The following is a 26,768-nucleotide window of genomic DNA, read 5'->3' as shown; positions in this document are numbered from 1 at the left end:
AAAAGTCACTCTTGAAAGGGAAGAGAGGGGGCCTCTCACTAAGCCATGATCACAGTAATTGCTAGCTAACCATTGGCAGCATGCTGCATTTGGTTCACCTAGTGTACATGCATGCAAACACACACACGGACACATGCATGGCAAACACACACACACACACACACACACACACACACACACACACACACACACACACACACACACACACACACACACACACACACACACACACACACACACACACACACACACACACACACACACACACACACACACAGTCACACACACAACTAACTCAGATTACTCACTGGGGGAGCTCAAAGCTCTGAACAACTCTCTCAGGATTGGGGAAAAGCGTAAAAGGTAGGGGATTTCAGAGGAACAACAATGGGTCGCCTTCACTCATTTAGTTTGTTTTTCCTCCTTTTATTTCTGACATCTGCTAACACTCGGTGGATTTAGCTCTACGTCTCTACACTACAGCTCACCTGAGAACACAGCCTGGGCCTACAAGAGCTGGGTGTAGCACAAACCAATGAGAACAAGAGGAGAAAAGAGGGAGGGCTGCTGAAAGAGAGAAAATGAGAAAGAGAGAAAGAGAGGAGAAAGAAATACAAAGAAGTCTGAAAGTTTAAATACACAGCTAAGGGAGCCAGGGATTTGAGTCAAAATCCAGCTTTTCTAAAGTTCCCATTATAAATCATGACATGGTTGTGTGCATATTGAGCTGGGATAATAATGTGAGGTTTCACTCAAGGCCAACTGAGAGAATAGATTAATGATAAAGACTTTCATGAGTTGTGTTTGGAGTTCAATGGGAATTACAGTGGGCAAAAGCACAGTGGGTAATAGTGATGTTTGGTCTACGGTGGACAACTCTGGAGTTCTTTGACTCCTCCCTGTTTGGCAATGCTACTGCAATCCACAGAACATACATCTGAGTCACACAGACACACACATAATATACACACACATTATGTTCTTCCATCCTCGTGGGGACCTAAAATGTATTTCTATAAAAAATACACACATATACACACACACACACACATTTTGTTCTCTTGAACACAAACCTCAGTAACCAGAGCCAGCTGAGCCAGTTCAGAGCAACCCTTCTCCCCACTCTACTGGTAATGGACGCCCTGCTCTCCTACCCACCAAACTTTAGGAGAACAAACTAAAAGAAGGAGAAAAGAAATGAGATGCCACTTCTTCTCTATAGACCTTTCATTCATTTTTACTTGCTCGCCAAATTACACAATTCCAGGACACTTACTCTGGAGTGAAAGGGGGTAGTGGTCTGTTTGGTGGAAAGCCTATAGAGTTAAGAGCACTGGATACCTCTTTTCAGTTCTCCCTCTCCTTACGGTACTTTTGTCTCCCAATCCCTCCTCTCCCCTCACACTATTTGGGTCACAAACACCTACAAAACTACAACTCGGGAGGTTGTGGGTTCAAATTCTGTATGGAGATCTCTTTTAACTTATACAATGAACACTTCAGTGTCCTTCCAACAACATAGTGTAACTATGCACTCCATTAATACTGTATTACAGTGAGTTAAACAACCCATTTACCAAATAACAGATCTGTGTGGGAAGACGATGTACTGCAAATGACTTATGTTGTAACTCTTCTCTACCCTGCACTTGAAGACAAAATGAAAGCTACTAGCGTAGCTTGAAAGTCCTACGAATCAATCGTCCACAGCTCCATAACTGTGAAACCTAAAAATACTTATATCACCTGTTCTTAGACACACAAAAAGACGACAAGGGAGAGATGGCAAGACGGCAAGGCCATTTTGATAAATTTGATAAGAAACCCCAGATTTTAATGGCTGCATTATCTAGGCTATAAGTTTCCCGCGGTGCGAGCAAGAGAGAGAGAGGCCATGTGCAGAGGAGAGTGTTATAGACACAGATCCAGCAGTGAGACACCCCTCTGTAAATAGATTTTTATGTCTAAAGGACCACATCAGCACTTTACGAATGTACAGAAGTTTGTGTTATAGAGAGACTTCTAAGCCGTTCAGAGGGTACAAAGTGGCGTAAGATTGCCGGAATTGAGTTACAACGTTAAACACCAAATAATGCATGCAGAGCATGCTTCTTGCTTAAAGGACTCTTCTCCAGGTTCATCTCTCTGTAGGTGATGGCTTTGTTATGGACGGTTTGGGAATCGCTTCCTTTTAGGTGGTTGTAGAATTTATCAGCTCTTTTCTGGATTTTGATCATTAGCGGGCTCTTTTCACAGCACAAACAGACCCAACAGAGCCCCAGGACAGCAACACAATTAGACCCAACCAAATCATGAGAAAACAAAAAGATAATTACTTCATACATTGGAAAGAATTTACAAAAAAACAGAGCGAACTAGAATGTTATTTGGCCCTAAACAGAGAGCACACAGTGGCAGAATACTTGACCACTGTGACTGACCCAAACTTAAGGAAAGCTTTGACTTTGTACAGACTCAGTGAGCCTTGCTCAAGAGAAGACAGGCTATGTCCACACTGCCCACAAAATGAGGTGGAAACTGAGCTGCACTTCCTAACCTCCTGCCAAATGTATGACCATATTAGAGACACATATTTCCCTCAGATAACAGACTCACAATGAATTCAAAAACAAACCCAAATTTGATAAACTCCCATATCTATTGGGTGAAATACCACAGTGTGCCATCATAGCAGCAATATTTGTGACCTGTTGCCACAAGAAAAGGGCAACCAGTGAAGAACAAACAACATTGTAAATACAACTCATATTTATGTTTATTTATTTTCCTTTTTGTACTTTAACTATTTGCACATAATATGACATTTGACATGTCATTACAACCCACCAACCAGCCAACTAACAAACCAACCGACTAACCCACCACCCAGCCGACCAACCCACCATCCTATCGACCAACCCACCAACCAGTTGACCAACCCACCAACCAGCCGACCAACCAGCTAACCAACCCACCAACCAGCCAACTAACCAACCCACCAACTTGTCGACCAAACAACCAACCAGTTTATCAACACCAGCCAGCCAACCAACCCACCAACCAAACAGCCGACAAACCAGCAAACCAACCAACCAGCCAATTGCCCACCAATGAGCCGACCAACCCACCAAACAGCTGACTAACCCACCGACCAGCCGACTAACCCACCAACCGGTCGAATAACCCACCAAAATATCAACAAAGGAACCAACCAGTTAACCAACCCACCACCAGCCGACCAACCCACCAACAAGCCGACCAACCCACCCACCAACCAGCCAACCAACTAACCTACCCACTAACCAGCCGACCAACCAGCAAACCAACCAACCAGCCAATCAACCACCAATGAGCCGACCACCCACCAACCAGCCGACTAACCCACCAACCAGCCAACTAACCCACCAACCAGCCGACTAACCCACCAACCAGCCGACTAACCCACCAAACTATCAACCAAGGAACCAACCAGTTGACCAACCCACCAACCAGCCATCCAACCCACCACCAACCAGCCAACCAACCCACCAACTAGGTGACCAACCCACCAACCAGACGACCCACCCACCATCAGCCGAACAACCAGCAACGAGCCGACCAACCCACCAACCAGCCGACTCACCCACCAACCACTCGAATACCCACCAACCTATCAACCAAGGAACCAACCAGTTGGCCAACCCACCAACCAGCCATCCAACAAGCTGACCAACCCACCCACCAACTAGCCAACCAACTAACCCACCCACAACCAGCCGACCAACCAGCAAACCAACCCACCAACCATCCAATCAACCACCAACGAGCCGACCAACCCAACACCAGCCAAATAACCCACCAACCAGCCGACAAAGGCACCAAACAAGGAACAAAATAGCCGACCAACTAACCCACCAACCACCCATCCAACCCACCAACCAGCCGACCAACCCACCAACCAGGCGACCAACCCACCAACCAGACAACCAACCCATCAACCAGGCGACCAACACACCAACCTATCAACAAACCAACCAACCAGTTGATCAACCCACCAACCAGTCGACTACCCAGCATCAGCCGACTAACACACCAACCAGCTGACCAACCCAACTACCAACCAGCCGAGCAACCCCTCAACCAGTCGACTAACCCACCAACCTATCGACCAACCAACCAGTTGACCAACCCACCCACCAACCAGCCGACCAACCAACCAACCCACCCACCCACCAACCAACCAGCACACCAACCCAACAACCAGCCAATCAACCACCAATGAGCCGACCAACCAGCTGACTAACCCACCAACCAGCCAACTAACCCATGTCATTATTATTTTGGAATTTTTGTGAGTGTAATGTTTACTGTTAATTTGTTATTGTTTATTTAACGTGTGTTTATTATCTATTTCACTTGCTATGGCAATGTAAAGATATGTTTCCCATTCCAATAAACCCCTTAAATTGAATTAAAATTGAATTGAGAGAGACAGAGAGAGAGACAGATAGAGAGAGAGAGACTGAAAGAGAAAGACAGAGAAAGACAGAGAGAGAGACAGATAGAGAGAGAGACAGAGAGAGGAAGAGAGACAGAGAGACAGAGAGAAACAGAGAGATATAGAGAGAGACATAGAGAGAAAGGGAGAGATAGAGAGAAAGAGAGAAAACAGAACAGAAAAAAACCAGAAAGCAACTTTAACGACTTTCGTTACTGCATGCATTATTTGGTGTTTAACGTTGTAACTCAATTCCGTCAATCTTACTCCACTTTGTACCCTCTGAACGGCTTAGAAGTCTCTCTATAACACAAACTTCTGTACATTCGTAAAGTGCTGATGTGGTCCTTTAGACATAACAATCTATTTACAGAGGGGTGTCTCACTGCTGGATCTGTGTCTATAACACTCTCCTCTGCACATGGCCTCTCTCTCTCTCTTGCTCGCACCGCGGGAAACTTATAGCCTAGATAATGCAGCCATTAAAATCTGGGGTTTCTTATCAAATTTATCAAAATGGCCTTGCCGTCTTGCCATCTCTCCCTTGTCGTCTTTTTGTGTGTCTAAGAACAGGTGATATAAGTATTTTTAGGTTTCACAGTTATGGAGCTGTGGACGATTGATTCGAAGGACTTTCAAGCTACGCTAGTAGCTTTCATTTTGTCTTCAAGTGCAGGGTAGAGAAGAGTTACAACATAAGTCATTTGCAGTACATCGTCTTCCCACACAGATAGAGAAAGAGAGAGAGAGAGAAAGAGAGAGACAGAGAGAGACATAGAGAGTCAGAGAGAGACAGACAGAGAGAGAAAGACAGAGAGAGAAAGACAGAGAGAGAAAGAGAGAGACAAACCGGACATGATGACTCCTTGCTGTCCCCAGTCCGCCTGGCCTTGCTGCTATTCCAGTTTCAGCTGTTCTGCCTGCGGTTATGGAACCCCTACCTGTCCCAGACCTGCTGTTTTCAACTCTTAATGATCGGCTATGAAAAGCCAACTGATATTTATTCCTGATTATTATTTGACCATGCTTGTCATTTATGAACATTTTGAAAATCTTGGCTCTCTCTAATTCTCTCTTTCTTTCTCTCTCTCGGAGGACCTGAGCCCTAGGACCATACGTCAGGACTACCGGGCATGATGACTCCTTGCTGTCCCCAGTCCACCTGGCCTTGCTGCTATTCCAGTTTCAACTGTTCTGCCTGCGGTTATGGAACCGCCACCTGTCCCAGACCTGCTATTTTCAACTCTTAATGATCGGCTATGAAAAGCCAACTGAAAATTATTCATGATTATTATTTGACCATGCTTGTCACTTATGAATATTTTGAACATCTTGGCATAGTTCTGTTATAATCTCCACCCGGCACAGCCAGAAGAGGACTGGCCACCCCTCATAGCCTGGTTCCTCTCTAGGTTTCTTCCTAGGTTTTGGCCTTTCTAGGGAGTTTTTCCTAGCCACCGTGCTTCTACACCTGCATTGCTTGCTGTTTGGGGTTTTAGGCTGGGTTTCTGTACAGCACTTCGAGATATTAGCTGATGTACGAAGGGCTATATAAAATAAACTTGATTTTGATTTGATTTGATTTTGAGACATAGAGAGCAGGAGAAAGTACCCTCTCTATAACCCTCAACTGCTTTCCCCTATGCAATTGGCAACCTTATTTTCATTAATAACCAATTAGTGAATAAAGCAGCCCAGGTCTATTTGTCTAGAAGGACACGCTACATAGACATCTGTAGGTTTATTACCATCTATATGGATGAGCAAACAGCAGGTTGTATGAGAGGTATTTGTATGACAATAAGCTGTGAAGTGATAATGTTTCACAGCGGCCATATTGGATTTTGGTTCATGACACATGCAGTAAAGGAGCTTGAGAGTGTTATCTAAAATGTGGTGTAGAACGTTTTCCAAGGACTAATGAAGAAGAGTGTCTGTAACCATGACTTAAAGTCTGACAGAACATGACACGTAGAGAATTACAGGTTGTTATTATTGTTTGCAATGACACATCTTTGTAAATAAAGATCGGAAAGTAAAATACCATGTGATACATTTAAACTGCTATGAAAACCTTCAACATAGAGATTCAAATATTTTATCTAAGAAATGGAACACATCATATAAAATGTAACACTTCAAAGGCTAAAACCGGCATCCAACCAGTCAACCAACATACCAACCAGTTGACCAACCCACCAACCAGCCGACCAACCCACCAACCAGCCGACCAACCCACCAACCAGCCGACCAACCCACCATCCTATCGACCAACCCACCATCCTATCGACCAACCCACCATCCTATCGACCAACCCACCATCCTATCGACCAACCCACCATCCTATCGACCAACCCACCATCCTATCGACCAACCCACCATCCTATCGACCAACCCACCAACCAGCCGACTAACCCATCAACCAGCCGACCAACCCACCATCCTATCGAACAACCCACCATCCTATCGACCAACCCACCATCCTATCGACCAACCCACCATCCTATCGACCAACCCACCATCCTATCGACCAACCCACCATCCTATCGACCAACCCACCATCCTATCGACCAACCCACCATCCTATCGACCAACCCACCATCCTATCGAACAACCTACCAACCAGCCGACCAACCCACCAACCAGTATACCAATCCACCAACCAACCGACCAACCCACCAACCAGCTAACCAACCAACCCACCAACCAGCCAACTAACAAACCAACCGACTAACCCACCACCCAGCCGACCAACCCACCATCCTATCGACCAACCCACCAACCAGTTGACCAACCCACCAACCAGCCGACCAACCAGCTAACCAACCAACCCACCAACCAGCCAACTAACCAACCCACCAACTTGTCGACCAAACAACCAACCAGTTTATCAACACCAGCCAGCCAACCAACCCACAAACCAAACAGCCGCCAAACCAGCAAACCAACCAACCAGCCAATTGCCCACCAATGAGCCGACCAACCCACCAAACAGCTGACTAACCCACCGACCAGCCGACTAACCCACCAACCGGTCGAATAACCCACCAAAATATCAACCAAGGAACCAACCAGTTAACCAACCCACCACCAGCCGACCAACCCACCAACAAGCCGACCAACCCACCCACCAACCAGCCAACCAACTAACCTACCCACTAACCAGCCGACCAACCAGCAAACCAACCAGCCAGCCTATCAACCACCAATGAGCCGACCACCCACCAACCAGCCGACTAACCCACCAACCAGCCAACTAACCCACCAACCAGCCGACTAACCCACCAAACTATCAACCAAGGAACCAACCAGTTGACCAACCCACCAACCAGCCATCCAACCCACCACCAACCAGCCAACCAACCCACCAACTAGGTGACCAACCCACCAACCAGACGACCCACCCACCATCAGCCGAACAACCAGCAACGAGCCGACCAACCCACCACCAGCCAATCAACCACCAACGAGCCGACCAACCCACCAACCAGCCGACTCACCCACCAACCACTCGAATACCCACCAACCTATCAACCAAGGAACCAACCAGTTGGCCAACCCACCAACCAGCCATCCAACAAGCTGACCAACCCACCCACCAACTAGCCAACCAACTAACCCACCCACAACCAGCCGACCAACCAGCAAACCAACCAGCCAATCAACCACCAATGAGCTGACCAACCCACCAACCAGCTGACTAACCCACCAACCAGCCCGAGTAACCCACCAACCTATCAACCAAGGAACCAACCAGTTGACAAACCAAGCAACCAGCCATCCAACCCACCAACCCACCAACCAGACGACCCACCCACCAACCAGCCGACCAACCAGCAAACCAACCCACCAACCATCCAATCAACCACCAACGAGCCGACCAACCCAACACCAGCCAAATAACCCACCAACCAGCCGACAAAGGCACCAAACTATCAACCAAGGAACAAAATAGCCGACCAACTAACCCACCAACCACCCATCCAACCCACCAACCAGCCGACCAACCCACCAACCAGGCGACCAACCCACCAACCAGACAACCAACCCATCAACCAGGCGACCAACACACCAACCTATCAACAAACCAACCAACCAGTTGATCAACCCACCAACCAGTCGACTACCCAGCATCAGTCGACTAACACACCAACCAGCTGACCAACCCAACTACCAACCAGCCGAGCAACCCCTCAACCAGTCGACTAACCCACCAACCTATCGAAAAACCAACCAGTTGACCAACCCACCCACCAACCAGCCGACCAACCAACCAACCCACCCACCAACCAACCAACCAGCACACCAAGCCAACAACCAGCCAATCAACCACCAATGAGCCGACCAACCAGCTGACTAACCCACCAACCAGCCAACTAACCCACCAACCTATCAACCAAGGAAATAACCACAAGACCAACCCACCAACAAGCCATCCAACCTTCCAACCAGCCGACCAAATCAAATGAAATCCAATTGTATTTGTCACATACACATGCTTAGCAGATGTTAATGCGAGTGTAGCGAAATGCTTGTGCTTCTAGTTCCGACAATGCAGTAATATCCAACGAGTAATCTAACCTAACAATTTCACAACAACTACCTTATACACACAAGTGTAAAGGAATGAATAAGAATATGTACATAAAAAAATATATGAATGAGTGATGGTATAGAACGGCATAGGCAAGATGCAGTAGATGGTATAGAAGTACAGTATATACATATGAGATGAGTAATGTAGGGTATGTAAACATTATATGAAGTGGCACTATTTCAAGTGGCTAGTGATACATTTATTACATCAATTTTTCCAATATTAAAGTGGCTGGAGTTGAGTCAGTATGTTGGCAGCAACCACTCAATGTTAGTGATTGCTGTTTAACAGTCTGATGGCCTTGAGATAGAAGCTGTTTTTCAGTCTCTCGGTCCCTGCTTTGATGCACCTGTATTGACCTCGCCTTCTGGATGATAGCGGGGCTCGGGTGAACAGGCAGTGGCTCGGGTGGTTGTTTGCCTTGATGAACCTTTTTGGTCTTCCTGTGACATCGGGTGCTGTAGGTGTCCTGGAGGGCAGGTAGTTTTCCCCCGGTGATGCGTTGTGCAGACCTCACTACCCTCTGGAGAGCCTTACGGTAATGGGCGGAGCAGTTGCCGAACCAGGCGGTGATACAGCCCGACAGGATGCTCTCGATTGTGCATCTGTAAAAGTTTGTGAGGGTTTTTGGTGACAAGCCGAATATCTTCAGCCTCCTGAGGTTGAAGAGGCGCTGCTGCGCCTTCTTCACCACACTGTCTGTGTGGGTGGACCATTTCAGTTTGTTCGTGATGTGTACGCCGAGGAACTTAAAACTTTCTACCCTCTCCACCACTGTCCCGTCGATGTGGATAGGGGGGTGCTCCCTCTGATGTTACCTGAAGTCCACGATCATCTCCTTTGTTTTGTTGACGTTGAGTGTGAGGTTATTTTCCTGACACCACACTCCGAGGGCTCTCACCTCCTCCCTGTAGGCCGTCTCGTCGTTGTTGGTAATCAAGCCTACCCCTGTAGTGTCGTCTGCAAACTTGATGATTGAGTTGGAGGCGTGCATGGCCACGCAGTCATGGGTTAACAGGGAGTACAGGAGAGGGCTGAGAACGCACCCTTGTGGAGCCCCAGTGTTGAGGATCAGCGGGGTGGAGATGTTGTTACCTACCCTCACCACCTGGGCGCGGCACGTCAGGAAGTCCAGGACCCAGTTGCACAGGGCGGGGTCGAGACCCAGGGTCTCGAGCTTAATGACGAGTTTGGAGGGTACTATGGTGTTAAATGCTGAGCTGTAGTCGATGAACAACATTCTCACATAGGTATTCCTCTTGTCCAGATGGGTTAGGGCAGTGTGCAGTGTGATTTCGATTGCGTCGTCTGTGGACCTTTTGGGGCGGTAAGCAAATTGGAGTGGGTCTAGGGTGTCAGGTAGGGTGGAGGTGATATGGTTCTTGACTAGTCTCTCAAAGCACTTCATGATGACGGAAGTAAGTGCTACGGGGCAGTAGTCATTTAGCTCAGTTACCTTAGCTTTCTTGGGAACAGGAAAAATGGTGGCCCTTTTGAAGGATGTGGGAACAGCAGACTGGGATAAGGATTGATTGAATATGTCCGTAAACACACCAGCCAGCTGGTCTGCGCATGCTCTGAGGACGCGGCTGGGGATGCCGCCTGGGCCTGCAGCCTTGCGAGGGTTGACACGTTTAAATGTTTTACTCACGTCGGCTGCAGTGAAGGAGAGCCCGCAGGTCTTGGTAGCAGGCCGTGTCAGTGGCACTGTATTGTCCTCAAAGTGAACAAAGAAGTTGTTTAGTCTGTCTGGGAGCAAGACATCCTGGTCCGCGACGGGGCTGGTTTTCTTTTATAGTCTGTGATTGACTGTAGACCCTGCCACATACCTCTCGTGTCTGAGCCGTTGAATTGCGACTCTACTTTGTCTCTATACTGACGCTTAGCTTGTTTGATTGCCTTGCGGAGGGAATAGCTACACTGTTTGTATTCGGTCATGTTTCCGGTCACCTTGCCCTGATTAAAAGCAGTGGTTCGCGCTTTCAGTTTTGCGCGAATGCTGCCTTCAATCCACAGTTTTTGGTTTGGGAATGTTTTAATAGACGCTGTTGGTACGACATCGCCAATGCACTTGCTAATAAACCCGCTCACCGAATCAGCGTATTCATCAATGTTGTTGTTCAACGCAGTGCGCAACATATCCCAGTCCACGTGATCGAAGCAATCTTGAAGCGTGGAATCCGATTGGTCGGACCAGCGTTGGACAGACCTGAGCGCGGGAGCTTCCTGTTTAAGTTTCTGTCTATTGGCTGGGAGCAACAAAATGGAGTCGTGGTCAGCTTTTCCGAAAGGAGGGCGGGGGAGGGCCTTATATGCGTCGCTGAAGTTAGAATAACAATGATCTAGGGTTTTGCCAGCCCTGGTTGCGCAATCGATATGCTGATAGAGTTTAGGGAGCCTTGTTTTCAGATTAGCAGATTAGATTGTTAAAATACCCAGCTACAATAAATGCAGCCGGAAATGTGGTTTCCAGTTTACATAGAGTCAAATGAAGTTCTATCAGGGCCGTCGATGTGTCTGCTTGGGGGGAATATACACGACTGTGATTATGATCGAAGAGAATTCTCTAGGTAGATAATGTGGTCGGCATTTGATTGTGAGGAATTATAAGTCAGGTGAACAGAAGGACTTGAGTTCCTGTATGTTGTTGTGATCACAGCACGTCTCGTTAATCATAAGGCATACCCCCCCTTCTTCTTCTTACCAGAAAGATGTTTGTTTCTGTTGGCGCGACAGCTGACTGTACCGACTCTGATAGCGTGTCTCGAGTGAGCCATGTTTCCGTGAAACAAAGAATGTTACAGTCTCTGATGTCTCTCTGGAATGTGCCCGTCTACGGAGCCTGACCAGAAGACCACTCCGTCTGCCCCTTCTACGGCTTCGTTGTTTTGGGTCGCCGGATGGGATCCGGTCCATTGTCCTGGGTGGTGGGCAAAACAGAGGATCCGCTTCGGGAAAGTCGTATTCCTGGTCGTAATGTTGGTGAGTTGACGTTGCTCTTATATCCAATAGTTCCTCCCGACTGTATGTAATAAAACCTAAGATTACCTGGGGTAACAATGTAAGAAATAACACATAAAAAACTAAATACTGCATAGTTTCCTAGGAATGCGAAGCGAGGCGGCCATGTCTGTTGGCGCCTGAAGTAGTCATCATCAACCCACCAACCAGGCGACCAACACACCAACCTGTTGATCAATCAACAAATCAGTTGAACAACCCACCGACCAGCTGACCATCTCACCCACCAACCAACCAGCCGACCAACCTATCTACCAACCAACCAACCAGCCGACCAACCCACCAACCAGCCGACCAACCCACCAACCAGCCGACTAATCCACCAACCAGCCGACCAACACAATAACCTATCGACCAACCAACCAGCCATCCAACCCAGCAACCAGCCGACCAACCCACCAACTAGGCGACCAACCCACCAACCAGACGACAAACCCACCAACCAGACGACAAACCCACCAACCAGGTGAACAACACCACCAGCTGACTAACCCACCAACCTATCAAACAACCACATCACCAACCCACCAACAAGCCATCCAACCTTCCAACCAGCCGACCAACCCACCAACTAGGCGACCAACCCACCAACCAGACGACCAACCCACCAACCTGTTGACCAATCAACCAATCAGTTATACAACCCACCGACCAGCTGACCAGCCCACCCACCAACCAGCCGACCAACCCACCAACCAACCAGCTGACTAACCCACCAACCAGCCAACCAACGCATTAACCTATCTACCACCACCAGCTGACCAACCCACCAACCAGACGATCAACCCACCAAATAGCCATCCAACCCAGCAACCAGCCGACCAACCCACCAACTAGGAGACCAACCTGATGATCAACCCACCAAACAGGCGACCAATACACCAACCTGTTGACCAAACCGCCGACTAGGCGAGCAACCCATCAACCAGCCTGCCAACCCACCAAACAGCTGACCAACCCAACTACCACCAGCCAAGAAACCCCTCAACCAGCTGACTAAACACCACACTATCGACCAACCAACCAGTTGACCAATCAATCAACCAGGTGACCAACCAACCCACCAAGCCGACCACCCACCACCCTGTTGACTAATCAACCAACCAGTTGACTAGCCCACCAAGAAGCCGACCAACAACCAACCCAACCAACATCCAGCCGACCAACCAGCAAACCAACCCAACCACCAGCCAATCAACCACCAATGAGCCGACCAACCCACCAGCCAGCTGACTAACCCACCAACCAGCCGACTAACCTACCAACTGGCCGACTAACCCACCAACCTATCAACCAAGGAAACAACCACAAGACCAACCCACCAACAAGCCATCCAGCCTTCCAACCAACCGACCAACCCACCAACTAGGCAACCAACCCACCAACCAGAAGACCAACCCACCCATCAGGCGACCAAAAGACCAACCTGTTGACCAATCAACAAATCAGTGACCAACTGACCAACCCATCCATCAACCAGCCGACCAACCAACCCACCAGCCGACCAACCCACCAACCAACCAGCCGACCAACCCACCAACCATTAGCCGACTAACCCACCCACCAACCAGCCGACTAACCCACCAACCAGCCGACTAACCCACCAACCAGCCGACCAACCCATTAATCTTTCGACCAACCAACCACTCAACCAACCCACCTACCAACCACCCACCAACTCACCAACCAGCTGACTAACCCACCAACCAGCCAATTAACACATCACCAGCCGACTTACCCACCAACCTATCGACCAATCCACCAACCAGGTGACCAACACACCAACCTGTTGACCAATCAACGAACCAGTCGACCAACCCAACAAACAATGAGCCGACCAACCCACCCAGCAACCAGCCGACTAACCCATCCACCAACGAGCCGACTAACCCACCAACCAGCCAACCGACCCTTTAACCTATCAACCAACCAGCTGACCAACCCAGCAACCAGACGACCAACCCACCACCAGCCATCCAACCCAGCAACCAGTCGACCAACCCACCACCTAGATGACCAACCCACCAACCAGATGACCAACCCACCAACGAGGCGACCAACACACCAACCTGTTGACCAATCAATCAACCAGTTGACCAACCCACCGACCAGGCGAGCAACCCATCAACCAGCCGGCCAACCCACCAACCAACCAACCAGTTGACCCACCCACCATCAGCCGGCCAACCCACCAACCTATCAATCAACCCACCAACCAGTTGACCAACCCACCAACAAGTCGAATAACCAACCAACCAGTCAACTAACCCACCACCAGCTGACTAACCCACCAACCAGTTGACCAACCCACCAACCAACCAACCAGCCGACCAACCCACCCACCATCCATCCGACCAACCCACCCACCATCCATCCGACCAACCCACAAACCAGCCAACCAACCCACAAACCAGCCAACCAACCCACAAACCAGTCGACTAACCCACCCACCAAACAGCAGACCCACCCATTAACCTATCGCCCATCAACCAGCTAACCAACCCACCCACCCACCCACCAACCGCCCGACCAACCAACAAACCAGTCATCCAACCCACCAATCAGCCGACCAACCCACCAACTAGGCAACCAACCCACCAAACAGACGACCAACCCACCAACCCACCAACCCACCAACCCACCAACCTGTTGACCAATCAACCAACCAGCCAGTTGACCAACCCACCCACCAACCAACCCACCAACCAACCCACCAACCAACCAACTAACCCACCAACCAGCCGACCAACCCACCAACCAGTCGACTAACCCACCCACCAAACAGCAGACTAACCCACCAACCAGCCGACCCACCCATTAACCTATCGACCATCAACCAGCTGACCGCCCGACCAACCAACAAACCAGCCATCCAACCCACCAACCAGCCGACCAACCCACCAACCAGTCGACTAACCCACCCACCAAACAGCCGACCAACCCACCAACCAGTCGACTAACCCACCCACCAAACAGCAGACTAACCCACCAACCAGTCGACTAACCCACCCACAAACCAGTCGACTAACCCACCCACCAAACAGCAGACTAACCCACCAACCAGCCGACCCACCCATTAACCTATCGACCATCAACCAGCTGACCGCCCGACCAACCAACAAACCAGTCATCCAACCCACCAACCAGCCCACCAACCCACCAACCAGACGACCAACCCACCAACCTGTTGACCAATCAACCAACCAGCCAGTTGACCAACCCACCAACCAACCCACCAACCAGGCGACCAACCCACCCACCAACCAGCCGACTAACCCACCAACCAACCGACTAACCCACCAACCAACCGACTAACCCACTCACGCACGAACCAACCGACTAACCCACAAACCAGCCGACCAACCCACCAACCAGCCGACTAACCCACCAACCAACCGACTAACCCACCAACCAACCGACTAACCCACTCACGCACCAACCAACCGACTAACCCACCAACCAGCCGACCAACCCACCAACCAGCCGACTAACCCACCAACCAACCGACTAACCCACCAACCAGCCGACTAACCCACCAACCAACCGACTAACCCACCAACCAACCGACTAACCCACCAACCAACCGACTAACCCACCAACCAACCGACTAACCCACCAACCAACCGACTAACCCACTCACGCACCAACCAACCGACTAACCCACCAATCAGCCGACCAAACCACCAACCAGCCGACCAACCTATCGACCACCTAAAGTACACAAACAACATCTCAAACAAACACTGCCTTCTCTTTTCTAGACTCTGTCTTCTTCAGACTCTATATCATCATGTCTGTAGACTGAAGACTTGGGAAAAGCCTACAGGTCAATAAAACCTGCTACCATAGCCACTCTGGTCAGCTCTTGTATCTTATTAAAGCAGGTTCTATTGTGTAGGAGCAGACGGCAGTAGACGGGTCGATGCTAGCCCCACCAGACGCATAGCATTACCGCAGTTGGAGTAGGGAGGGGAGCGAGATGGAACGGAGGTCAAGGTATTCACTTCATCCGACAGGGAAGGCAGGGAAACCAAAGAACAGTGGGAAGGAAAGGTGGACTGGAGGTGGAACTGAGATGACATTATCAGCCCAGGGGGGTTGGGGATTTCACTTCGGAACAGAAGAGAAACTTCTCTTGGTATCTTTTGTATCAATTCACATACAGATAAACACAGTGTATAAGCATATGAATGTGTGTGCAGACATACCCTTATACAGTACATACATGCACACACGCACACACAAACACACACACACACACACACAGAGCCTACCTTCTCATAGAAGCGTAGCTCGTAGTCCAAGATGATTCCGTTGGGCTGTTCGGGCTGTGGCCATGACAACGTGAAGCTCTTCATGGTGGAGCTCACCTGGTGCATGATGGGTACGATCGAGGGGGCTGCAAACAGGAAACAGGAAGAGAAACAGGAAGTTTAACAACCACTCTATATGGAAAACCAAAATGGCTTCTCTGTGCCTTGTAACAGCCTGAACGTTGCAAGAAAGTGGCAATGAAAGTTACACACAAAGTTAACACAATATAACACGTAAAAAATTATCAGACAAAAGTCAAGCCGGTAAGAATCTGCAGTCAGAGCTGTCATGGGGCAGCAAGCACATGTTTAAAAACGTCCTCACTTTTCAATTCTCTCTCTTTGTGCGGGTCTCCGCCTCCGATACATTAAGGTAACAATCTACATTGGGTCTGAATAAAATCATTACCTAATGCAGCACAAAGACCTGGACCATATGAAGTGTTAAATTATTTTCTTGATAAGAAACTGCCCTTTGAAATAAAACTCCATCCCATCTTTTTGTAATGGTTCGACCTGGGTGCACAGTGTGGGCCTATTCTCTTATGCTCTCTCTCTCTCTCTGCTCTCTCTCCCATTCAGACACAGCACACCTGAGTGCACACATATGGGCTCTGAATTAACCCACTGCCCCAGCAATTTCCCCTTCATTCCCTTGCTTTTGTCCTCCGTGCTATCATCTCTATATTATCATTCCTTGTTCCTGTCTTACTGGGCTAGCAGAGGAAGGGGTGGTTGGGGTGGAGACTGTGAGTGCCGAAGACAAGCGCTTAGTGTCGAGTTTTATTAGTCGTATGTACAGGATATACATGGTATATCCTTGACAATGCAATGCTCCTTGACAATGCAACAAAAATATAAGAATACGAACATAAAGTAAATGGCTCAGTAGAATATATATATATTTTTAGCATAAGTATAATACAGGAAGGCAAACATGTAAACACTTTCTCTGATACATTGGACTATACATTTACTGTATTGTCACTATAAATTGAATGTATAGTCCAATGTATCATAGAAAGTGTTTAAATGGTGCAGTATTATTGTGTATTAGTAATAGTAAATATGACTCTGGTTGCAGCAATTGTGATGTGAGTGTAGCAGCAATTGTGATGTGAGTGTAGCATGAATGTGCGTGTCTGTGTGAATTTAGCCCTGATTGGACAGGAGAAATACGTTACCTCCAGTGTATGGAAGAAAGGGAATTCTCTCCCCCTCTCTTTGCTCTTTGCTTATCTTTCGCAGTATCCATTCCAGGAGTATATGGAAGCATAGAATTAGGAATTAGAATACTTAGAAAAGGTCACTCAAGACGGTCGAAAGCCTTTTCGCCACGAACAGCCATTATTGATAAATCTACATCTTGTTTTTTAGCGTATAGTATTAAACGGAAACATGTTCTTGTATTTGTTTGTAAGTGTCTATTTTTAATAAACCTCGTTTTATTAATATGTATTGAGTCTGGTAAGACTTTTGCCATTCTGTTGCTTATGAGTTTTGCTATTATTTTATTGCCGCAATGTATTAAACTTCTGGGACTAATCTGCAGGGGACTCTCCTGGTATCCCTGGTTCTAATACAACTGAAATAACTGTTTGATACATGGCACTCGGAAGCACATTTGTATTGTCATTAGAGTAAATAGGGAAGCTACTTTGACCCAGAATATACAAAAAATTATATGGGAATCCCTGGTGCTTTTCTCTGCGCAATATTTATTTTGGGGTGATTTCCATTTTAGTGATTGTTTTCTATCTGCCTACAGTTGCTTCATGGTAATTGAGTCTTAGAAAGCTGTAGGATCAGACCAACTGTTATTTAATTCTGATTTATATAGATTTTCATATCATTTAAAAAAAATGTTATTAATAGCGTTGTTGTTTCTTATTAAAGCATTTGTATCCTAAAATTATTTAAAAAAATTGTTTAAATCGTTTAAAATTATAATTGGTTTTGAGTGTATTCGTTATGTGAGAGCTGCAAGGTGTGTACCAGGTTTATTTGCCATTAAATAGTATGCTTTATTTGAGTTTAACCTGTAGGTGTTGGCTCTCTTCAAACGTAAAATAACATATTACAGACATTTTATTTTCTTATTTTCCATGTAAATATTTGTTATGGGCTTTTTCTAAGATAGTGTTTAATTGTAATTTCTAACTCAGATTGAATTTTTACTGAGTATGAGATTATTATTCCCCTAATGCACACCTTAAAGAAATCCCAAATTATATTGGGGGTCGGCTTTTCTCTGTCCTCTATGTCTACATTTGTAATAGAAAAGGTCTTTATTTTTTTCGCTTACGTATTTCATATATTTCGGGTCTCCATATTCTATCACTAAGTATATTTTCTGTTGATGTAATTTAGTTCCCGAGTGGCGCAGCTGTCTAAGGCACTGCATCTCAGTGCCTTAGACAGACTGAGGGGAGTGTGTATTCCAGAACCAGACCCCAGTCTAACAAACTGAATGTGCATCCCAAATGGAACCATATTGACTACAAAGTGCACTACTTTTGACCACAGCCCATAGCGCTCTGTTCAAAACTTGTGCACTGTATAGGGAAAAGTGTGCCATTTGGGACAGAAACTAAGACCCAGACTCATGTATTTAACCAGACAGACACAGTTTGGCCAATTATAGTAAGACAAGGCAGATATTTGTAATTCTACATGGTTTCAGCATGTCTCACTGATTGGATGAGTGAGGGTGTGTGCCCATGGTTGTGCTGCTGCTACAATCCCTGGTTCGGATCCAGGCTGTATCACATCTGACTGTGATTGGGAGTCCAATAGGGTGGTGCACAATTGGCCCAGCGTCGTCCGGGTTTGGCCAGGGTAGGCCTTCATTGTAAATAAGAATTTGCTCTTAACTGACTTGCCTAGTTAAATAAAAATAAAAAAGCATGATACAGGAGAATGATGTTAGTATATACTGTAGTTGAGTGCATTTTTGGATCTCTGTGTGGAAGGCTGAGAGATGGAGGCTCATTATTCTGACCCCAAAACATACTGACAGAGCGCCAGATACAGTATGTCTATACACACTCTATTTTGTCGAAATAAACCACTCCATCACCTCATTCTACCACACACTACTATACACACACCCTGTGACTCCCCCCCCCCCCCCCCACACACACTTTTCGTAAACACACCAAACTTTTTTCACACTCCAGCTCCCAAAATCCCCAAATAACCCCCAGCCAATCAACTCAACCCCCCTCCACTCCACCTGCCTCTCTCTCTCTCGGTTTCAGCCCACGCACTCTCATCCTACCCAGTCTCACCTTGGTATAGCTCAGCCTCTCCTCTCTGCCTGCCACACGCTCCAGTGCCCAAGGCTCTGCTGGGCCGCGTTATCAATTACCGGCCCTGGGCACAGCACAGCACACAGTGTTACTGACAGCCCCAGTAGGCCCCAACGCTGCTGTTGTCTTCCCTGCACTCGGAGCATCGGAAGGGAGTAGCGGAAGGGAGTGTGTATTCCAGAACCAGACCCCAGTCTAACAGACTGAGTGTGCATCCCAAATGGAACCATATTGACTACAAAGTGCACTACTTTTGACCACAGCCCATAGCACTCTGTTCAAAACTTGTGCACTGTATAGGGAAAAGTGTGCCATTTGGGACAGAAACTAAGACCCAGACTCATGTATTTAACCAGACAGACACAGTTTGGCCAATTATAGTAAGACAAGGCAGATATTTGTAATTCTACATGGTTTCAGCATGTCTCACTGATTGGATGAGTGAGGGTGTGTGCCCATGGTTGTGCTGCTGCGTTAAACATTTCCATTTAAAAATCTCCACACACACAGAAGTACAATATACTGTACCCCCTGTCTAAAAGTCACAATTAAATTATCCTAGCATTTCTGCAACTCATGGATAAAAAGTTTGCCTAGTCCTTGTTTGGAAGGCCTGTGTGTGTTAGTGCCCTGTTTGTAATGAGCCTGTTTTTGTAACAGGACTGTCAGTACCTGGCTGCAGGTCAATGGTAAAGCCCGCTGAAGCCAAAACGCGTCCCCATCGTTACCAGGGAACACCAGCGATGACAGTGATTGGTGGCTGTCCCCTGCACTTCTCTCCTCCCCCCCATCCTGCATCCCTCCCCCTTCCCTTGTTCCTCTGTTCTACTTTTATCTGGCCCAACTGGCTGCCCCCAGCTTTTAATGCAACACTCGGCTTAACATTATTCAAAGTCAACCCTCCCAGTGACCCTAGCGAGCGAGTGAGAGAGAGAGCAGTAGGGGGGGAGGTTATCTGCAAACTGCTACTCTAACACAAGGCCATCACATTACACATCTACGACTCTTTAACTCCACACTACAGCACAGGGCCATCACATCAGTGGAGGCTCCTCAGAGGAGGAAGGGGAGGACCATCCTCTTCAGTGAAATTTCATACAAATAAAAATTGTGAAACACTAAAAAAGTTTAAAATATATTCTTTTTGAATTTTTTAAATGTTTTAATTTAACTAGGCAAGTCAGTTAAGAACACATTCTTATTTACAATGACAGCCTACCCAGGCCAAATCCAGATGACGCTGGGCCAATTGTTGCCGAAAATGTTGTTGACTTTTTGTTGAAGAACCCCTTTCATTCTCTGGTGTACACGGAGAAGGTGTGAATGAAAAGTGAGGGTCGACCTCTGCCTGAGATCAGTTTCATGAAGAAGGATGACAAGGTGAGGGCGTTCAATACCACCTGGTACAACAGTATAGCTGGTTAACAGGGAGCATTTCATCAATACCAACTGGTATCAAAAGTATAGCTGGTTAACAGGGAGCCTTTCATCAAGCTGCCTATATTGCTGGCCTTGGCTGCTTTTTGGAAAGTCTGACCCTTGGGCGAAAGAGGGGTACAGTGACCTGAAGAACATTGATCGTTCAGCTAAACGGCAAAACAAAAGCAGGGAGCATATAAATGCCCAAATCATATTCATGCTTCTGGGAAATATCTGCATCGATTATGACGAAGGTCTGCGTATTCAAACAGCGAGAAAGTAAGAAGAAACAGGGATGTTCTCAAGCGCCTTATCAACACCACTGTGTTTTTGGGCAGGAATCTGCTTTTAGAGGACACGACGAGAGGGAAAGTTCCGCTAACAAGTGGAACTACAAGGAGCTTGCAGCGGTAATTGCACATTACGATGCTTTACTTGCTGAACATATAGAACTTATCTGGGATGTCGAAATCAATTCACAGTGATTTGATAGCTTCCATTGCATCATCCATTAAAAGTTAGATTAAAGAGAGGTTGACGCAGCAAAAACAAAATTGCGCGCGCTCAAGAACAGTAGGCTTTACACTTTCCTCCGGCATTTATTTAGCTAAGATGATAACACATAATCACTCCTGGACAGACTCAAGCAAAAACTAATTCCATAGATGTTGCAGCAGCCTAGGCTACACCTAAACATTATAAATCTGACATGCCCTATGGGATGAAAACAACACTATTTTTCAGTCTGATCAACTGTAGGCTACTAATAAGAGCAGATGCATACAGCCTATGTGCCGTGTCCATCTGGTCAGGGTAAATTAATTGGTAACGTTCTGTATTTATAGTCCATTTGTGTGTCAGGAGAAAATGTGAATTTTATCAAATTTGGTTTATATTCAAAATTGGGCTGGCTAGGCTGCCTATACGTTTTCAATCCAAAATTATTAACTTGAATTAATCAATCGAGATAATATTGATGACAGATGTGAGTTAATTTTGTATAAAGACTAAAGTTGCATAGGTCTGCATGATGCAAACATGCATAAAGTAAGCTCAGCCCTGTGAGTTCTATTGTCTATCAGTTGTTGTCTCTGTGTCTGGGTTGAGGAAATCACCCTCCTATTCTAGTCTAAATATAATGAATATGAACAAGTATAAGGTTGCTGCAGTTTGACAGGGTTTCCAACCCCCCCTCCCATGACCAGGAGTTTTTTTTCAAACATGTGACCTGAATAGGAAAAACCGGTCCCAACATAGGCCTTATAAAACCTTTTTATAACTGATTAATCACTGTCATACTGTAAGAGGTGCGTAACTGGCTGCAGGGAAGTCAGGCGCAGGAGAGCAGACATAGGTAACAACCGGAGCAGTTTATTTAGGCAAAACAAACTGCACCCAGAAACAACAAAATACGGGTTAAAATAACCTGTCGCAAACCAGTTAGAAATGCACAAACACTTTACAATAAACAACTCCACACACAGACATGGGGGGAACAGAGGGTTAAATACACGTCACGTAATGAGGGAATGTAAACCAGGTGTGTGGGAAATGAAGACAAAACAAATGGAAAATGAAAGGTGGATCGGCGATGGCTAGAAGACCGGTGACGTCGACCGCCGAAGCCGCCCAAACAAGACTTCGGCGGAAGTCGTGACACATACCTAATAGGGTCCAGAATTTTTCTGGTTAGGTTAACACATAAGGAAAAACTCCGGGCCCCAGGGGGTAAAAATTGCCCCACCACTCTGGGACCTATGGTGCCACCAGTCTGCTTGCAGTTGTCAGTTATCGTCAGGTATGTGGATGATCAGGGCTTTATTCAGGAATGTTTCTTGGGATACTTTGATGTGTCATGTGTCACGTGGGCATGATGCGCTGTCGGAGTTTAAATTCATGGAGAAAGTTGTTGTTCAAACCTACGATGGCGCAGCTGTAATGGAATGTATCTGCTATTTGTATCTACAGCTAAGTCCCCTTCTGTTCCCTGATTAAGAGGTGATGACCAGTCCACTCCACTACCATTGTCAACTCTCTCCTGAAGCCACGTCTTATGTGCCCGCTCATCCACTGGCACATTGAATGTTTCCTCTCCAAGCACTGTGAGTACCCCTATCAATTTTCTCTCATTACTGTATGTAAAGTCAATCACAATATTACACATCAATGATTTTACTCCTTGCTTGGACTAACTCATTCTTAACTCTTTTGTCTAAATGTGTAGTGTGTTGTGTTATTGTTTTTTGTCTTCCCAGTCAAATCCCGTCCTGCACTGAAGTCAAACATCTGAACACCTCAACTTATGCCTCATACCAATCACTGCTGTGATCCCTTCCCAACACTAAGTAGCCCTCTCATTCCCATTCCCAATAATATTGTAGTATAAATGTCTTTATTAAATGCTGTAGGTTAAAATAATTAGTATTTGACGATTTTTGAAACACGCTTTGTTGTCTCCATGCGTTCTGTGCCTATACCATGTGTCTCCCATCCTCAAACATCTTTCAAGTCACCAGCCTCCACTGCATCATGTCTATTACACATCTATTACACAACACAATGGACAGAAAGCTCATTTATTATCACCAAACCCTCCCAGAAAATAACATGAATAGTTTTGTGTGACCTCTTCCCATTCTCCCTTTGCATCAACTCCCTCATTTAGATCTTCCCAGGATAAGCGTAATACATTTCACAATCCACAGGGCATCCATCCCTCAATTCCCAGCTGGACGTTCCCGGTATGCTTGACTAATTCCCAGTTCAACGATTGGTCGGAAACGTCCCGGTAATTGGTCAGCTGACCAGTGGTCCAAGGCCCATTCCCTCATAGAACAGTTTAATTGTGGTTTTCTCCTTAAAGACACAGCACCACCACACCATAGTCATCTAATAGGGGCCTCTGTTCGATTCAGATGAGGGGTCTCAGTCTCTCTCTCACTCAGTCTCTCTCTCTCTCTCTCTTTCTCTCTCTCTCTCTCTCAGTCTCTCACTCAGTCTCTATCTCTCTCTCAGTCTCTCTCTCTCTGTCTCAGTCTCTCAGTCTCAGTCTCTCAGTCTCAGTCTCTCAGTCTCAGTCTCTCAGTCTCAGTCTCTCACTCTCTCAGTCTCCGTCTCAGTCTCTCACTCTCTCAGTCTCAGTCTCTCACTCTCTCAGTCTCAGTCTCTCACTCTCTCAGTCTCAGTCTCTCACTCTCTCAGTCTCTCACTCTCTCAGTCTCAGTCTCTCAGTCTCTCAGTCTCAGTCTCAGTCTCTCACTCTCTCAGTCTCTCAGTCCCTCTCTCTCTCAGTCTCTCTCTCTCTCAGTCTCTCTCTCTCTCTCAGTCTCTCTCGCTCTCTCTCTCTCAGTCTCTCTCTCTCTCAGTCTCTCTCTCTCTCAGTCTCTCTCTCTCTCAGTCTCTGTCTCTCTCTCTCTCTCTAAGAAATGAGGTGCGTAACTGGCTGCAGGGAAGTCAGGCGCAGGAGAGCGCACTGCGCCTGACTCTAAGAAATGCAATAAGAAATGCAACTCTGTCTCTACCTCTCCCCTGGAGCAGAGTGAACAGGTTTGTCTGTGACGACCGGTCTCTATAGCCAGACTGTGCTCACTGAGTCTGTACCTAGTCAGTGTTTTCCTCAGTTTTCTATCAGTCACAGTGGTCAGATAGTCTGCCACCATGTACTGTCTGTTTAGAGCCAAATATCATTGAAGTATACTTAGATTTTTTGTGGTGTCTTTCCAATAGGTGATATATTTTTGTTTTTGTTTTGTGATGATTTGGTTGGGCCAGATTTTTTGAGTGCTGTCCTGAGGCTCTATGGGGTTGGTTTGGGGTTGTGAACTGAGCCTCAGAACCAGCTGGCTGAGGGGACTCTTCTCTGGTTTCATCTCTTGACATTGTAGAGCTGTGTGATGGAATGTTTTGGGGTCACTTGTTTTTAGATGAATGAGGAGGGGGTATTGGCCCAATTCTGCACAACATGCGTTATTTGGAGTTTTTCTTTGCACTTGCAATACAGTCTTGCAAAACTCTGCATGTAGTATTTCAATTGGATGTTTGTCCCATTTGGTGAATTCATTATTAGAGAGTGGACCCCATACTTCACTGCCATATAGAGCAATTGGTTATATAACCGATTGGAAAATTTTGAGCCAGAATCTAATTGGAATTTCGATTTTAATGTTCCTTTTAATGGCATAGAATGCTCTTCTTGCTTTGTCTCTCAGCTCATTCACAGCCATGTGAAAGATACCTGTGTTGCTGATATTTAGTCCTAGATATGTGTAGTTTTTGGTGTGTTCTAATAGAACTGTGTCCAAATAGAATTTATATTTGTCATCCTGATTTCTGGACCTTTTTTGGAATATCATTATATTTGTTTTTTTTAGGTTAACGGTCAGAGCCCAGGTCTGACAGAACCTGTGAAGATGATCTAGGTGCTGCTGTAACCCCTCTTTAGTGGGAGACTGCAGCACCAGGTCATCTGCGTACAGCAGACACTTGATTTCAGTGTTGTGTAGGGTGATACCAGGTGCTTCCGATTCTTCTAATGTTTTTGCCAATTTATTAATGTAGATGTTAAATAGTGTTGGACTTATTGGGCAGCCCTGTTTCACTCCCCGTCCCTGAGAGAAGAAGTCTGTTTGCTTGATGCCAACTTTAACCGCACATTTGTTTTTAGTGTACATTGATTTAATAACATCATATGTTTTCCCTCCAATACCACTTTCTATTAGTTTATAAAAAGGACCTTCGCGCCAAATTGAATCAAATGCTTTCTTGAAATCTACAAAACACGAGTAGATTTTGCCTTTGTTTCTGTTTACTTGTTTGTCAATAAGAGTGTGGAGGGTGTAAATGTGATCTGTTGTACAATAATGTTTTAGAAATCCAATCTGGCTTCTGCTCAGGACGTTGTATTCGTCAAGGAAATGGTGTAGTCTGCTATTTATAATACTGCAGAGAATTTCCCCCAAGTTGCTGTTAATGCAAATTCCTCTGTAATTATTTGGGTCAAATTTGTCTCCATTTTTATAGATTGGTGTGATCAATCCCTGGTTCCAAATATCGGGGGAAATACCTGCAGTGAGGATAATGTTGAAGAGTTTGAGTATAGCCAATTTGAATTTGTGGTCTGTATATTTGATCATTTCATTTAAAATACCATCAGCACCACAGGCCTTTTTGGGTTGGAGAGTGTATAGTTTTTCCAATAATTCTTCTTCTGTAATTGAGGTAACCACAGGATTCTGATAGTCTTTGACTACTGATTCAAGGATTTGTAATTTTTCTTGTATATCTTTTTGTTCTGGGCTCTTTGTTATATTGCTGTAGAGGTTTGCAAAGTGATTTCTCCACATACTGTATCCCCATTTTGGATAGCCAATTCCTCCTGATGAGGTTTGTTTAATTTATTCCAATTCTCCCAGAAGTGGTTTGATTCTATGGATTCCTCAATTACATCCAGCTGTTTTCTGATGTGCTTTTCCTTTTTTGTTCTTAGGGTGTGTTTGTATTGCTTCAGTGTTTCCCCAAATTGAAGGCGTATATTTTTGTTGGCTGGTTCTCTGTGTTTTTGATTAGATATATTTCTCAATGACTTTCTTAGATTTTTGCAATCATTATCAAACCATTTTTTATTTTCTGTT

General features: G+C 46.3%; 1 protein-coding gene across 3 annotated transcripts in view; it reads right to left on the bottom strand.

Moving 5' to 3' along the window:
• The window catches only part of LOC139560632 (ephrin type-B receptor 1), a 405,983-nt gene that overhangs the window by 66,665 nt on the left and 312,550 nt on the right, over positions 1 to 26,768 (bottom strand). For all 3 annotated transcript variants that reach the window (XM_071377579.1, XM_071377581.1, XM_071377580.1), the window contains one exon: positions 16,370 to 16,494. In XM_071377579.1, the coding sequence (XP_071233680.1) occupies positions 16,370 to 16,494 (125 nt within the window). The remainder of the gene's footprint in view (positions 1 to 16,369; positions 16,495 to 26,768) is intronic.

The sequence above is a fragment of the Salvelinus alpinus genome, chromosome 30, assembly GCF_045679555.1.
Source record: "Salvelinus alpinus chromosome 30, SLU_Salpinus.1, whole genome shotgun sequence".
NCBI classification, from domain to species: domain Eukaryota; kingdom Metazoa; phylum Chordata; class Actinopteri; order Salmoniformes; family Salmonidae; genus Salvelinus; species Salvelinus alpinus.
The sequence above is the reverse complement of the archived record's forward strand: the minus strand, read 5'-3'. Positions and strand labels throughout refer to the sequence as shown.